General features: G+C 35.2%; 1 protein-coding gene across 1 annotated transcript in view; it reads right to left on the bottom strand.

The window, feature by feature from the left end:
• DCBLD2 (discoidin, CUB and LCCL domain containing 2) overlaps window positions 1-13,979 on the bottom strand; it is a gene marked incomplete at its 5' end in the record, with an annotated part of 87,931 nt that overhangs the window by 61,255 nt on the left and 12,697 nt on the right. The window contains one exon of the mRNA XM_082654496.1: window positions 8,370-8,597. Coding sequence (XP_082510622.1) covers window positions 8,370-8,597 — 228 coding nt within the window. The remainder of the gene's footprint in view (window positions 1-8,369; window positions 8,598-13,979) is intronic.

The raw sequence follows: 13,979 nt of genomic DNA, 5'->3' as shown, positions 1-13,979 counted from the left end.
GCAGGATATAAAGTCAACATATAGAAATCAACAGTCTTCATATAATTAGAAACTTGAGGACATAGTGGCAAAATAAAACAAAACAAAAACACCTCCACGTACAACAGCAACAAAGAAGATAAAATATTTAGGAATAATTTTAGCAAAAAATATGTAAAACCTACATGAGAAAAAGTTTTAAACACTCCTGAAAGACAACAAAATTAGATTTGAACAATGGAAAAAAAGCAGCTTATTCTTAAACAGGATGACTCAACCATCATAAAGACAATTTACAAACAATATAATCCCAATTAAAAAATACCAACAACCATTTTTATGAAGTTGGACAGTTGACAGATAAATTAACAGGCAAGAATAGCCAGGAAAATGCCAGAAGTGAACATCTATAATGGGAGACTACCCAGATGAGACATTAAGACACACTATAAAGCCTCTATAATTAAAACTCTGAGGTTCTGGTATATGACTAAATAGACAAGTGGAACACAACAGAAAGTCCAGAAACAGATCCCAAGTACATACAGAATTTGAGTATATGATAAAGGTAGTACTTCAAACCACTGGAGCAAAGGCAGACTTTTAAATGCCTGGTGCTAGGACAAGTGGTTAGTCATCTGAAAAAAATACAATTAGATCTACACTTCATACCGTAAAAGAGAATATCTCCAAGTGGACCAGGGATCTAAATATAAAAAAAGAAACCACATAAATGTACCAAAAGAAAACATGGGTAAATTTACGTTTAACAGGGATATAGGGAGAGGCTTTCCAAATATGACTCAGAATCCAGATGCAAAAGACTGATGAATTTACTACATTTAAAAAATTTTACATGGCAAAAATCCCCACTATAAATAAGCTTCATAAACAAAGTCAAAAGACAACTGACAAACTAGGAGAAACTGTTTGCATCATATATCACATAGAGGCTAATATCACTAAAAGATAGAAGAATTCCTAATACCTACGAGAAACAAAGACCAAAAAACCTGAAAGAGTGGGCAAACAATGTTTTGTTTTTTTTTTTAAAATGGACCTTCAACATATAAATAAAAGGTTCAGGATGGACAAACAACAAGGTCCTATTGTACAGCACAGGGAACTATATTCAATATCCTCTGATAAACCATAATGGCAAAGAACATGAGAAAGAATATATATGTATAACTGAGTCACGTTGCTGTAGAGCAGAAATTAAACACAACATTGTAAATCAACTATACTTCAGTAAAAATTTTAAAAAATAAATAAAAGGTCCAACCTTCCTCATAGTAAGAGAAATGCAAATTACAACTATACTGGGATATCATTTCTCACCTATCAGTGGGCAAAACTTACCAAGCATGACAACACACTCTGTTGGCAAGGCTGTGGAAAAGCAGGCATTTTTATGCACTGCTGGTGGAAATGTAAATTGGCACAATCCTTGTAGAGGTGAGTTTGGCAATAGCTAACAAATCTATGTATACACTTACCTTTTGAACCAATAACTACACTTCAGAAACTTACTCTGAAGGTACACCTCCAAGAATACAAAAACACATATGCATTAAGTTATCTATTGCAGCAGTGTTTGTAACCATAGAATACCAGAAGCAATCTATATATCCAGATATAAATGAGTGGTTGAACCACAGTACATTCACAATATGGAGTTCTCTGTGGCTGTAAAAAGAATAAGGACTATCTTTATGAACTGATGTGGAATGATTTCCAGGATACATTGTTAAGTGGGAGAAAAAACAAAGTAGGAAAGAATATCAATAGTATATTAGGGTTTTTTTATAAGAAGGGGAAATAAAATCTAAATATATCATTTGTATAAAAATGGAAGTAGAAAAGATAAAACAGACTAATACAACTGGTTAGCTACAGAGGGTGGGTGGAGATGGGGTGGAAAGGACAGAAAATACGGAGTGAAGTAGGAAGGACTGTCACTCATCTAAGTATATCTTTTTGTACAGTTCTAACTTTGAGAACCATGTAAATGTTTCACATTCTCAACAAAATAAAAAGAAAACTAACTAGAGAAAAAGCCTACAATGGAATATGAACAGAAGTCAATGAACCAAACCATACTACAAATGGATAATAACATAACCACACTGGAGGGCAGGAGGTGGTGGGGGAAATCTAGCCCAGGCAGTACTGAACACAGTATTTAGATTAAAGGTCCTCAGGTTCAGACTAAGCAAGTATGGATTCTAGGTAGCAGGCTTCTTTGATTTAGAAGCATGGATTAGTAATTCTGAAACTATTTTCTGTGTATTATAGCACTAAACAAATAAGTGAACTAAGTACATATACTGTAGACAACAGGAGCTAGATACCTCACTGTCAGAGAAGTGATTACCAGTATGAAAAGGGAAGGAACAGAATGAACCTGGTGAAGCTGGATTAGGATTAAAGGTATCAGTATGAACTCATGCTTTTTAATCAATATAGGTAGATAAATAGAAAAAGATATAATGTGCGTACCTGTATATACATAAGTACATATATACATATATTTATCTACTAAATCTATCTGCTAATAGGGCATGCCAGCCAACTGGCCTGAAGTTACAGACTAGATATTGATTTCTAATACCATTTTCCACTAAAAAGAAACAGGATTCCTTGAAGAAATGGATGATTTCAGGGTTGAGACAGGACAAGTACAAGACAAATCTAGAAAATCCTGTGCCAGACCAGAAGGAAGTACTTAAAAAATGATGAGGACATCACAAAAGGAGACAGGAGCTAGTCTGAAGAGGCTCTCAATGGAAATTTGGGACAATTTGAGAATCAAAACAAATGACAGTAAAGGATGATAAACAACGGACTAACACAAGAATCCATGAGTTCACACTGGTACAAACAAATAAATAGGAGAGAAGGAAAAGCTCATTTTTTCAGTAGGGAAGAAAAACCTAATCAACATAAAAGGAATGATGACATAAGAAAACCACCGTTGACAATTATCATAATAACAACTGATTCAGAAAAGAATCATTAATGGAGTATTTACATCATTTCAAAGAGTCTCCCCACGATATGCATATTGATTGTGAAGGGAAACATAGCTACAGTGTAGAAATCTGGGAGATATCACCTTAGCCAATAGATCAAAGTTAACATCACCAGTAATGAGACAAATCAAAATTGTGAGCCTCCTGATCGGAAGTACTGAGAACACATCTGTGGCATTCCTGCTAAAGTCTGTAACCTGAATCTAATCATGAGGAAACATCAGACAATCCAAATTAAGAAATATCCTACAAAATAACTGGCCTATCTATTTCAGAAATGTCAACGTAACAAAACACAAGGAGTGACCAAGGAACTGTCCACTCCTTTCATCTCCAAAGTAATGGAGACTAAGAAGATGTGACAACTGAATGCAATACATAATCTGAGAATTTCTTTTGCTATAAAGGACATTATTTGTACAACTGGAGAAATTTCAGCAGCTCCTGTAGCTCAGTCCTACATCAATGTTAATTTCCTTAATTGTGATAACTGTTTTGTGGTCATGTAAAGAGAATGTCCTAGTTTTTAGGAAATAAACACAATATACAGGGGTAAAGGAACATCATGCTTGAAAGTACTCTCAGTTTAGAAAAGAGTGTATGCTTGTGGGGGAAAGGGATAAGGCAAATGTGATAAAATTTGGAAAATCTGGGTGAAATGTTTATGGAAATTATCCCATTTTTGCAACTTCTCTATTAAGTCTAAAATTATGTCAAAATAGGCAGTTCCCTGGTGGCCTAGTGGTCAGGATTCTGGGGTTTTAACTGTCATAGCCCGGGTTCAATCCCTGGTCGGGGAACTGAGATCCCGCAAGCCGTCACGTGGTTAAAAAAAAAAAAAAGTATGCCAAAATAAATAGCTAAAAGGAAAAAGTTAATGTTTATTAAAAAGTTTCTATTTTCAACAGTTTGCAGTAAGGAGACCATGCAGTAAAAGATTAAAGAGTAACAGCTGGTATCTATTACTCTATAGTCTAGTGGTTGAGATTATGGACTTTGCTATTAGCCGGACCTTAGTTCAAGTCCCAATTCTGCTTATATGACTTTGGGCAAGTTGCTTACCTTCTCTGATCTTCTATTTATCTGTTTTATGGGAATGATGTACAGGATTCTTGTAGGATTCAATGGAATCAAGTGTGTCAAGGGCTTACAGTAAAAGACACCAATTCTGGAGCCAGACTGCTTAGGTTTGAATCCCACTTAGCAATTTGCTAGCTATGTGACCTTGGGGAAGTTATTCAACCTCTCTGTGCCTCAGTTCTCTCATCAGTAATAAATGGGGGTGATAAAAGTATCTATCTCAAGGGTTCTTGTGAGGACTAAATAAGTTAATTGATAAAAGTAATTTGAATAGTACCTGGCACATAGCAAGCACTGCATGCATGGTAGTTATTTTCACGATTAGTCTGAGCCTCTACAGAATAGGAATTCAAAAAATATTAGCAATCATTATCATCATTAAATACCTAATATTATCATCACTATAGCTTTTTCAAGAGGTATGGTGGTAAAGAGAAAGAAAATTTATTTTTTCTCTTAAACTAGGAAGACCTAAGCATATTAGAGAGAAAGGGGACAAACAATACAGAAAGAGAAACTTTTCTGAAAACACAAGAGACACGGAATCATTTACCAGATGAAGCCCTGAGGACCTCAGTTTCCCTCTTTGTAAATGTCACCTGAAGATTTAAGAGACAACTTTAAAAGGTACTTTGATGAAGGTGTAAGACAGAATGTACATCTTTAAATATAACTTTGAACACACGGACACATTTACATTTCTTCTACAGAATGCATTTTCCTTTAATAGCTATTAGGTTTTAAAATATTTAGCTTCTCTTTTAGAGATCCATCCACAATATCCCTCATCCCAAAAAAAGTTCATTTAAAATGGAAATTTTAAGCAAAATCTAGGAAGAAAATATATACAATAGAGTGGGAAAAGGTTACACATAAGCAAAGATTTTTCTTTTTAATATGGTTTTAAATTTCATTTTTGGACTAGTTATCAACAATATCCATCAGGGAAATGATGCTAGCAGATGTCTATGGACCAATATGAAAAGATGTCTAAATATTAAAAGAGAAAAAAACAAGTTGCAAAATAGTTTGGAGATATATATTTATATATGTACAGAAAAAGTTAAGATTAATAATGAATGATTTTACTTTAATTTTCATCTTTACAGAGCAACCACTATGTCTCAGACACCAGGGATTAAAGAATAATCAAAATGGAAAAGTAAAATTCAAGGCACAATGGAATTTTCTCATTCCAATACAATCTGCTTAAAAAAGGGACAGACCTAGAGAGCCAATCTTTACTCTATCATTAAACACAACCTGCTTGTCAGTGAAATGAGTATGACTACACTAATTTCACAAAGATTTCTGGACAGTCTAGCTATTTAGAAAGTTGTTATATAAAATCATAATAAACTCATATATTTAAATAATATTACACATTATTGCCCAATCCAAAAAAATAGAAAATAACTGTCCAAAAGTGCTGTATCAGTTAAAACACATTCTAATGAATTTATGATTTAAAAAGTGATTCCTTGAGAAATCATTCTTCCTTTCATTTTCTTTTCTTGATTATTTCACAATACCATCTCTCAGGGGAGAAAAGTCCCTAAAATTAACACTTATAGAGAAAAAAACCAAAAATCTAAGCTTTATACCAAAATAGGAAACTTTTTTATAGGAAAATGCAGCTCATTTGAACCTGCTTCTGTTCAGAAGAGACCCTGAGAAAAGACAATATAGAAAAAAGAGGATTCTTTTTTTTTTTTTTTTTTTTTTTGCGGTACGTGGGTCTCTACCGTTGCGGAGCACAGGCTCCGGGTGCGCAAGCTCAGCGGCCACGGCTCACAGGCCCAGCCGCTCCGCGGCATGTGGGATCTTCCCGGACCGGGGCACGAACCCGTGTCCCCTGCATCGGCAGGTGGACTCTCAACCACTGCACCAAGAGGGAAGCCCGAAAAAGAGGACTCTTTACCATAATCACTGGAATCTTGATACCCAATGTATTTGTTTCTATTCTGTAATTCCTGGCATATCTACTTTAACCAGAACAGTTATTCTTGAATGACCTTTATTTCTCTGTGATGTCAGGAAAGTTACTTTTCTACCACTAACCACAAACTGCTCCCCAAATGGAGGACCAGTGGATATACGGTAGGTGGTGATATACGGTAGGTGGTGGGGGGAGGAGCAGAACTAAAGCTCAACAGGAACCATCATCACTCCGTCCCCTTGACCTTTCTACAGCTTTCCATTCACCTGTATGAAGAGAGAATAAGGAAAAACAAAACCAATGGAAATAAGGGAGAGCTGAGTAGTGGACACCCACTACACCCCAAGCACTGCAAAATATTATTTCATTTAATCTTCCTACAGTACTGATGATGACTTTGAAGTCTGGGCTGATGACTTGTAGAAAGAATTTTACCAAGTAAGTCCTGGAGCTATGATGAGAACCCAGTGAGTGATTTAAAACCTGTGCTCAATTTTCTTCCCGTGCCACTCTTCCTGCCTAGCAACATGACACTACTTATTGTGCAAATACATAATCCTATGGTTTTCCTTTTTAACAAAAAGCACTTTCAATATGGAAATTTTCAAAACTACATCAAAGTAGAGAGATGTACTCCCATGTGCCCATGGCTCAGCTTCACCCGTGTGCCATTCTGGTTTCACCTGCCCTCTTCCTACCATTTTTTCTCTGAAATATTTAAAAACAAATCAGAGACGTTTTGTTTGAACTTCAAAGTGTCTCTAACAAATCAGATATTGAATACACAAAATATAACATTACCACAGAATTTGAGATTCTGCTTTTCTCAAAAATGTCCTCTCTCAGTCAGTTAGTTTGAATCAAGACCTAAACAAGGTCCACACACTACTTTTGGAAGATGTATCTCTAAATGAACGACAGTTCCCTCGACCTCCTCCCCTTTACATATAAGTGGCATTTTTTTAAAAAGGAGTCTTTATGGTTGATAAAGTGTGTTTCTCTAGCTCCTTTATTTCATGTAAACTGCTAGAGGCATGATCAGATTGTGGTTCACTTTTTTTTATTATTGATTCAAGACTGCTGAGGTGGTACCATTTACTCCCTACTGCATCTCCTCAGGAAGCACTTAATATGCAACTGTCTTCTATCAGTATTACAGTAACAGTGTTTTCTAGATCCTCAGGCGATTCGAGTTTCTAAAAGCTTATCCGATACCATATATTTGTGGCAATATGCACGTGGTGATCAAGCACCCAGGTTAATCAAGAGTTGATTGGGAGACAACAGAGGTTATCAATCAGCAGCCAGGTAAGCAGGCCAGGAATTGTTCCTCTCATAGATAAGAGGCCAAAAAGTGGAGAAGAGATGAATGGTTTGACTAGAGACAGAGAGGAGGCCAGAAGATGAACATGATGCTTAAAGAACAAGATAGTGGGCTCCAATTACAGTTCTGAAAGACATGTTACACACCTGTATCAATAAGTCTTTCCAAATAAACTCACAGAGAATTTTAGAGTTCTTTATGTTATAATGTTATTTCACCAAGACAGCCTTACAAATTTTGCTATGTTTCCTGCTTCAGAGAAAGGTGCTGATCTCTAAGCCAAAGGTTCTCAACTTGACCTCAAAGTATATTCTCCTGGGTAGCTTTAAAAATACTGAGGTGTGGATCCCACCGAATAAATTCTGATTGAACTGCTCTAGAATGGGGACAGGTATATAGTATTATTTAAAAGTCTTCCCAAGTGACTCTAATATGCAGCCATAATTGAGAACCAGCTGCTCTTAGCTAAGAATAAAGACAACAGCAGCTAATATTTACTAAGCATATATTATATGTCAGGTACAGTTCTAAGCACTTTACATGTACTAGTTCATGCCCTATTTTACAAGTGAGGAAACAGAGATAAGGTAACTTGCCCGAGGTCACACAGAAAGCTAATAGCAGAAGTATTTCATATCAGGAAGTTTGGATCTAAAACCCATGCTCTTAATTACCATGATATACTGACTCCTAAGCATGAATTATACTTACATTCTTTAACTGCAAGTAAAATGATCAAAGAAAAACAAAATGAACAAAAAAAGATAATTAACTTCCTCCTCCTCAGAAGCAGTAGAGTGGCATCTTGTTGCAAATGTACCAACACAGGCTTATTAGAAAAGTGAATAAACAGATAAGAATCTTCTCTTCCCAAAAGAAGATTCAACTTTGAGATTTCCACACATTTCAATAATTTTCCACATATCCTATACAGCATAGTTATTCAATGTTAAGTATCAAACACTGCTTCAGTTTTAAAACTTGGGGCAATGATGTATTGAAAATTTCCTACCTATTTCGGTTCTGCTAACTCCAATTCCATTATAAATTCTCAAGTAATTAAAGTGACAAGAATCAGAATCTTCAATGTCAAAGTCACCAAATTTGATGCGCACTCGCTCTCCCATCTTTACACGGATCTCCCATTCGCAAACAGTGCTGTTAGGATAGGTCTGTGGGTAGTTTATGGACGTCAGGGTTCCACTTTCAGGGCCTAGTACAGTATGTCCACATCCATCACCTTTAAAAAAAAAAAGTTAAAAGGACGATAAATTATTCTTTACATCTTTAACTTACACTACAAATAATCAGGATTTTTTGTGAAGATTTTAAAATATGTATGACGTCAGATATTTTGTACCACCAATACATTCCTTACACAAGATAAAACAGATAACATAGTTCTTAGTAGGTCTACTCACAGGAGCCAGGAGAAGCCAAGTTAGGTTAAAATAATCAATGATTACTGGTATAATTTATGAGTTCAAAGAACTTTCCAATCAAAATAAATAGAAGTAAACATAACTTAGCAATAATTATATATATATGTCATAATAAATCCAGTCTTTAAAAGAGTACCAATTCATAGTAATTGTTCAAAATAAATGTCAACTATAAAAATAAATGTATATGATCAGCTTCATCTATTTAGTTACAAATAGCACAAACCCCTTCAAAAATCCCTGTGAGAAGTCAAATGATTTCTAAAAACACTTAAACTATACTAAAGATTATGCAGATTTCTGACCATATTACATGATGCAAGGCATTCCTTCTTGAAGGCATTAAAGCAATATTTCATAGTTTAATTTTATGTTTTATTGAAATTTGACTTTTCAGTTGTCCCTCCCCAAAAGCCTCATTTTCCCCTATAGAATGACGACGAAAAAACAGTTTATTAGACTTATTAAAGATTAGTAAAATGACCTTCATATCTTGGTAGCAGCATTATTTGCTCCAGAAATTTCTTCAGCAACTGAATATGGAAACAGTTAACACACTGTTTGTAAAAATCAAATATCTGCATTCTTCCGTTTATCATAAAATTTGTTATTTTACTGAGCGCCTGGAAGGAGGCGTTAATACTGATTAAGAAGTTTTAGCTGCTGCTCCAATTGCACTGCTTAGTGTTCCTAACGATGGGATTCAAATGGATGTCTTTTTAATAGGAAAATGAATACATCCTTTCAAAATAATAGTATTTTCTCTTTCAAAAGAGCTATTTATAATCACCTTTTGGAAGAGTTCAGAACTTAAAACAAAGAAAACTATATTAGAAGTGACACTTCTGAGTTTTAACCTCAATATGGATACAGATGGGTGTAACAGAATTTTATACTGATTTTTTATTTTTAAGAACAGTGTAGTGCTGATATCAGTTACTAGAACAGATGAAAGCTTTAAAAGCCTATGAATACGAATACAGTATCTACAAGTAGTAGTTGCAAAATAAATGTTTATTAATTGAATGAATAAGGAAACTGTACATTAACCTATGAAAAAGTTATCTCAAACTAGTCTCAAAACTAGCTTTAAGGAAGGAACAACAATTCTGTACCTAGATTCAATACTTCATATCTTTTGCTGATAAAGAAATTTTATCGCCAAATCCACACTAGTACTGTTACTTAAGTCTGCTTTCACAGGTCAACCAGCAATCTGGCTTCTTAAACAAATCTCTCTCACATAAAGCTTAGCTTTTAACCAACATTAAACTTCACCTATCTTCTACACTTGCCTTCACTCCACACACAAGAACTAGGCATAGCAGTTCAATAACATCATAATACAAAAAGCCACCATTAAATAAACCTGTGAGTTTTTGTGTGACATAGCCACTGATCTTTTGCAAATATAAAACTTAGAATGTTATACAACTCAGAGGAAAAGAAAAATAACCACAAATTTCCCCTGAAACTACCATGAAAATACCTTGAATATCTCTATTGGATATTACCTAAATTAAAAACATAAGGATATAAAAACCTCCCTTGTGAAAATAAATGAATTGTAATATAAAAAACTTTTGAATAATCATTAACATTTTTCCTTAGAGAAAAAGACAACCATCCTAAGACAGATCTTCTAAAAATATGAAACTAGTCAAAAATGTTCTGCTACTACTGAAAAGATGAAAATGAGCTTTCTGGAAGTGTTTCAATCTTTAAAAAGTAGCCCTGAATAAATGAAGTAACTCAAACTATAAATGTATTTTCTTTAGTAAGTATGAAACTAAGGCAGCTTCTTAAGTGATTAGAAGTGTTGATGGATTTCAGAAAGCCAAGAATATTGCTATTAGCAGCTGAAGTCAGGACTTAGTAATGGCAGATTGTCGCATTTAATGTATTCCCCACAGGCTATTATTTAACTTAAAGTTGTCGTGTTAAAATGAATTTTACAAAAAGATTACAAGCAGAGTGTTAGGAGCAATTCTTAAATATCTTTATGCTCATATTTATGTTTGATTCTCAATAAATGCACAAAATGTTTTCTGCCATTTCCTCCATACAGCACAGTTCCTACAAAAGCTAACAAAATAAATACTAACTGATGAAAAACAGGACTTTTGCATGCATGGTGATGAAGAAAACAATTAAAATGGAGCTGTCTTTTTTCAGCATCTTGTGTAGGGGGAGGGTATGAACAGTCCACAAGTAACGTGCCAAGAATGTTCTAAAATATGTGATGGAGTTCAGAGCTTCCTCCTCTCGCAAACAAGACGATACGCACCAGAAACTAAAGTTAAAAGAAAGTCTCAAATCTACTGCAATGCACAAACTTGAATGTTCCATATTTCCAAGACTATTTGATAAGTGTAACCTGACTAGATAAATAGCTTAAGCTGGCCTGGCCAAATACCTACTGCTATGAAGTGTATGTTTTGAATATTACAGTTGGAAAGGGACACTAGGTCGGCAGTTTTCAAATGTTTTTCTCTGTTATTCCAAAGTAAGAAATGTATTTTACACCTTGATTCAATAGTGTCTTAAATATATCTTCCTGACCCACTAAGGGGTCCCCACCTGTGCAATGAACAACACTGTACTAGGCATCCAAAGGTGACAATGTTGAATTCTCAAATCAGAAAAAGATCTTGTCCTCACTTTTACCCCCAAATTAGAACATGTGCTTCCAGTTTATTTTTACAGTTCTTAAAAGCGAAGCCTATTCTACACCAAAATACTTAAAATAGGACAAAATATTTAAAAGTAACACTAAAATCTAGAAAATATTATCAACAAATCACCTAATATACTGAGAGCAGGGTTTCTCAAATGTGCGTGGAGGACACTGGAACAATTCTGGGGTGGGGGGGTGCCACAGGCATCTAGTGGGTAGAGGTCAGGAATGCTGCTAAAGTATCTTACAATGCACACGACAGCTCCTCAGAGTAAAGGGTGATGGATCCTAAAAGTCAAATAGTGTGGAGGTTGAGACGGGCTGACGTAGAGCAAAGGCTAGGATCTCCAACAGAAGATCTGGGTTTAGTTCCTTTTCCTTTGGCTCAAAGGGTAATGCTGTTGTACTTGCTGAGGGTACAACCCAGGGAACAGTTTTCCCCACAAGGTCAAAGAAGTAAACAGAATGCTTTATTTTTCTTTAAGTTAAAGGGAAAAAAAGGTCCTTCTTATTAGTCTACAGCCCTCAAGTATTTTTCTTGGTCAGGGGCCCTCATTTAACATTGGGGTTTGAAAAAGGATGGTAATAGGGTCAGGAAGTAAGTCTCCAGATTTTCTGCTAAGCTTTGTAACTGGAAAGAATAATAATCTGTGATCAGGCTAATACCACCTACTATTACTCATTTTTACAAGGCAGAATTGACAAAGAGAGTGTAACCACTACTGGAAAAATAATTTTCAAAATGGGTATTGTAGGACCAATCCACTCACTCTCACCAACACCACCACATTGACAACTCCAACTCCATCATCACCACCATCACTGTCAGCTTCTTCTCCTCCTCCCCTGCCCCCCGCCGCCACAGATGGTCCCACCAGACTGTAACTGACCATAAGGGGTAGAAGCCTGTAAATGTAATTTTTGAATTTTAATTTTATTTCAGTGGAGAAAAAACACTGGAATTTGATCTCACTGCCCCGTTGTTTGGCTGCAGATTTATCTAGGGGATTACTCATAGAACATGTGTTCGCTTCCTCTGAAGACTGTCAGGTCAGATGTGTTAAGCCAGATACAAATTTTGGTACTGTTCCAGGAAAATAGCTGAGTAATTTTTTTAAACTACTTTTCCCTAGAGAAAACACAAAGAACATTAATTTAAATAATAATAAATTAATACAACAAAGAACACATGCTTATTTTAGGTTGCTTTCTAAACTTCAAACCAAGTGTGTTTTTTGGATAAATATGTGCTCATGATGCTGATTTTATGCGACTCTCCAGCTAACCCCATATTTTAGTCACATTACTATTAAAAATAATATAAGTTATCTTAATTATTTAATTTTATTAACATGAACACTGTATGACTTCTAAAAATACTTTCTTTAACAAGAACAAAGACAAAAGCAGGAAGCTTGCACAAATATTCCAAAAATGTAGAGCAATGTAACTTTCATTACAATTCTTAGAAACTAGGAAAGGTTTATACTTTTCCAATAAGCTTTCAAGGATTTTCGTCACTGTGAACAGGTGAGTTTGACTATATACTTCCTCTAAGTAAGTGTCATTCTGTCACATCTTGTAACACATCTGTGCGATCTTATAATAAACTGAAAAAAAGGCATTTAGAGAGTAGAAAAGTGTTCAAAAGAATAACTTGCAAGCGTTAACAAGGATATCCTATTTCATTTGACTACAATGAAGATTTTTAATCTCTTATTTAGCACTACGAATTTTTAGACTAAAAAGTACTATACCAGTCCTGTTACTTTAAGATTTTAAAGTTGCATCACAACAATCTCGAAAAGATAATTCAAGGTCCTATTTTAATTCACTCATTTTTTTTAATACTGCCTAAGATGGATATGCACTGAGAGCCTAAAGAGGGTTACTGTGGCAATTTAAAGGAAAAGAAATAGCTCTCAGCTCAAGCTTTTTTAAGCCCACACTCATCTCTGCATTGTGATAATTTACAAAACTGAATCACATGAAGGAATGTGAGATGTATAAATCCTCTCCGATCCCCACCAAGCACACACTCTACATAGTACATAATGGTTAAGCAAATTGGTTCTGGAGTCACTTGATGAATCTGAATGCCCTACCTACCACTCACTGTGACCTTGAGAAGGTTGTTTACTGATGCTAAAGCTGAGTTTTGTAAAATGGGTACACTAACATCTCAAACCACAGAGGGTAAGAATTTAAAGAGATACTGTATGAAAACACCTACTATCGAGGGCCTAACCCATACTAATGTGCTCAATAAACGTTTGAGGGTAATTATGGTCATAAAAGACCAGAAAGGCTTTTGCTCATCACATGTAGGTCCGGTGCGTTTGGCCACAACCTAGCTAAGGTATCAGAACAATGGCTCATTACTTTAGAAGATTTATATCAGCTTTAAAGCTTCAAGTACAGTGTCCTGCGAAAAGTGTAAATCATGAGAAAGTAATTCTCACTAATCTTCTCCCCAGCGACCTCTACTTCACTTCGGTAACTC

Source organism: Grampus griseus (assembly GCF_964374135.1).
Source record: "Grampus griseus genome assembly, chromosome: 5".
Classification (NCBI taxonomy): Eukaryota; Metazoa; Chordata; class Mammalia; order Artiodactyla; family Delphinidae; genus Grampus; species Grampus griseus.
Note: the sequence above shows the minus strand (reverse complement) of the source record. Positions and strands in the feature narration are given on the sequence as shown.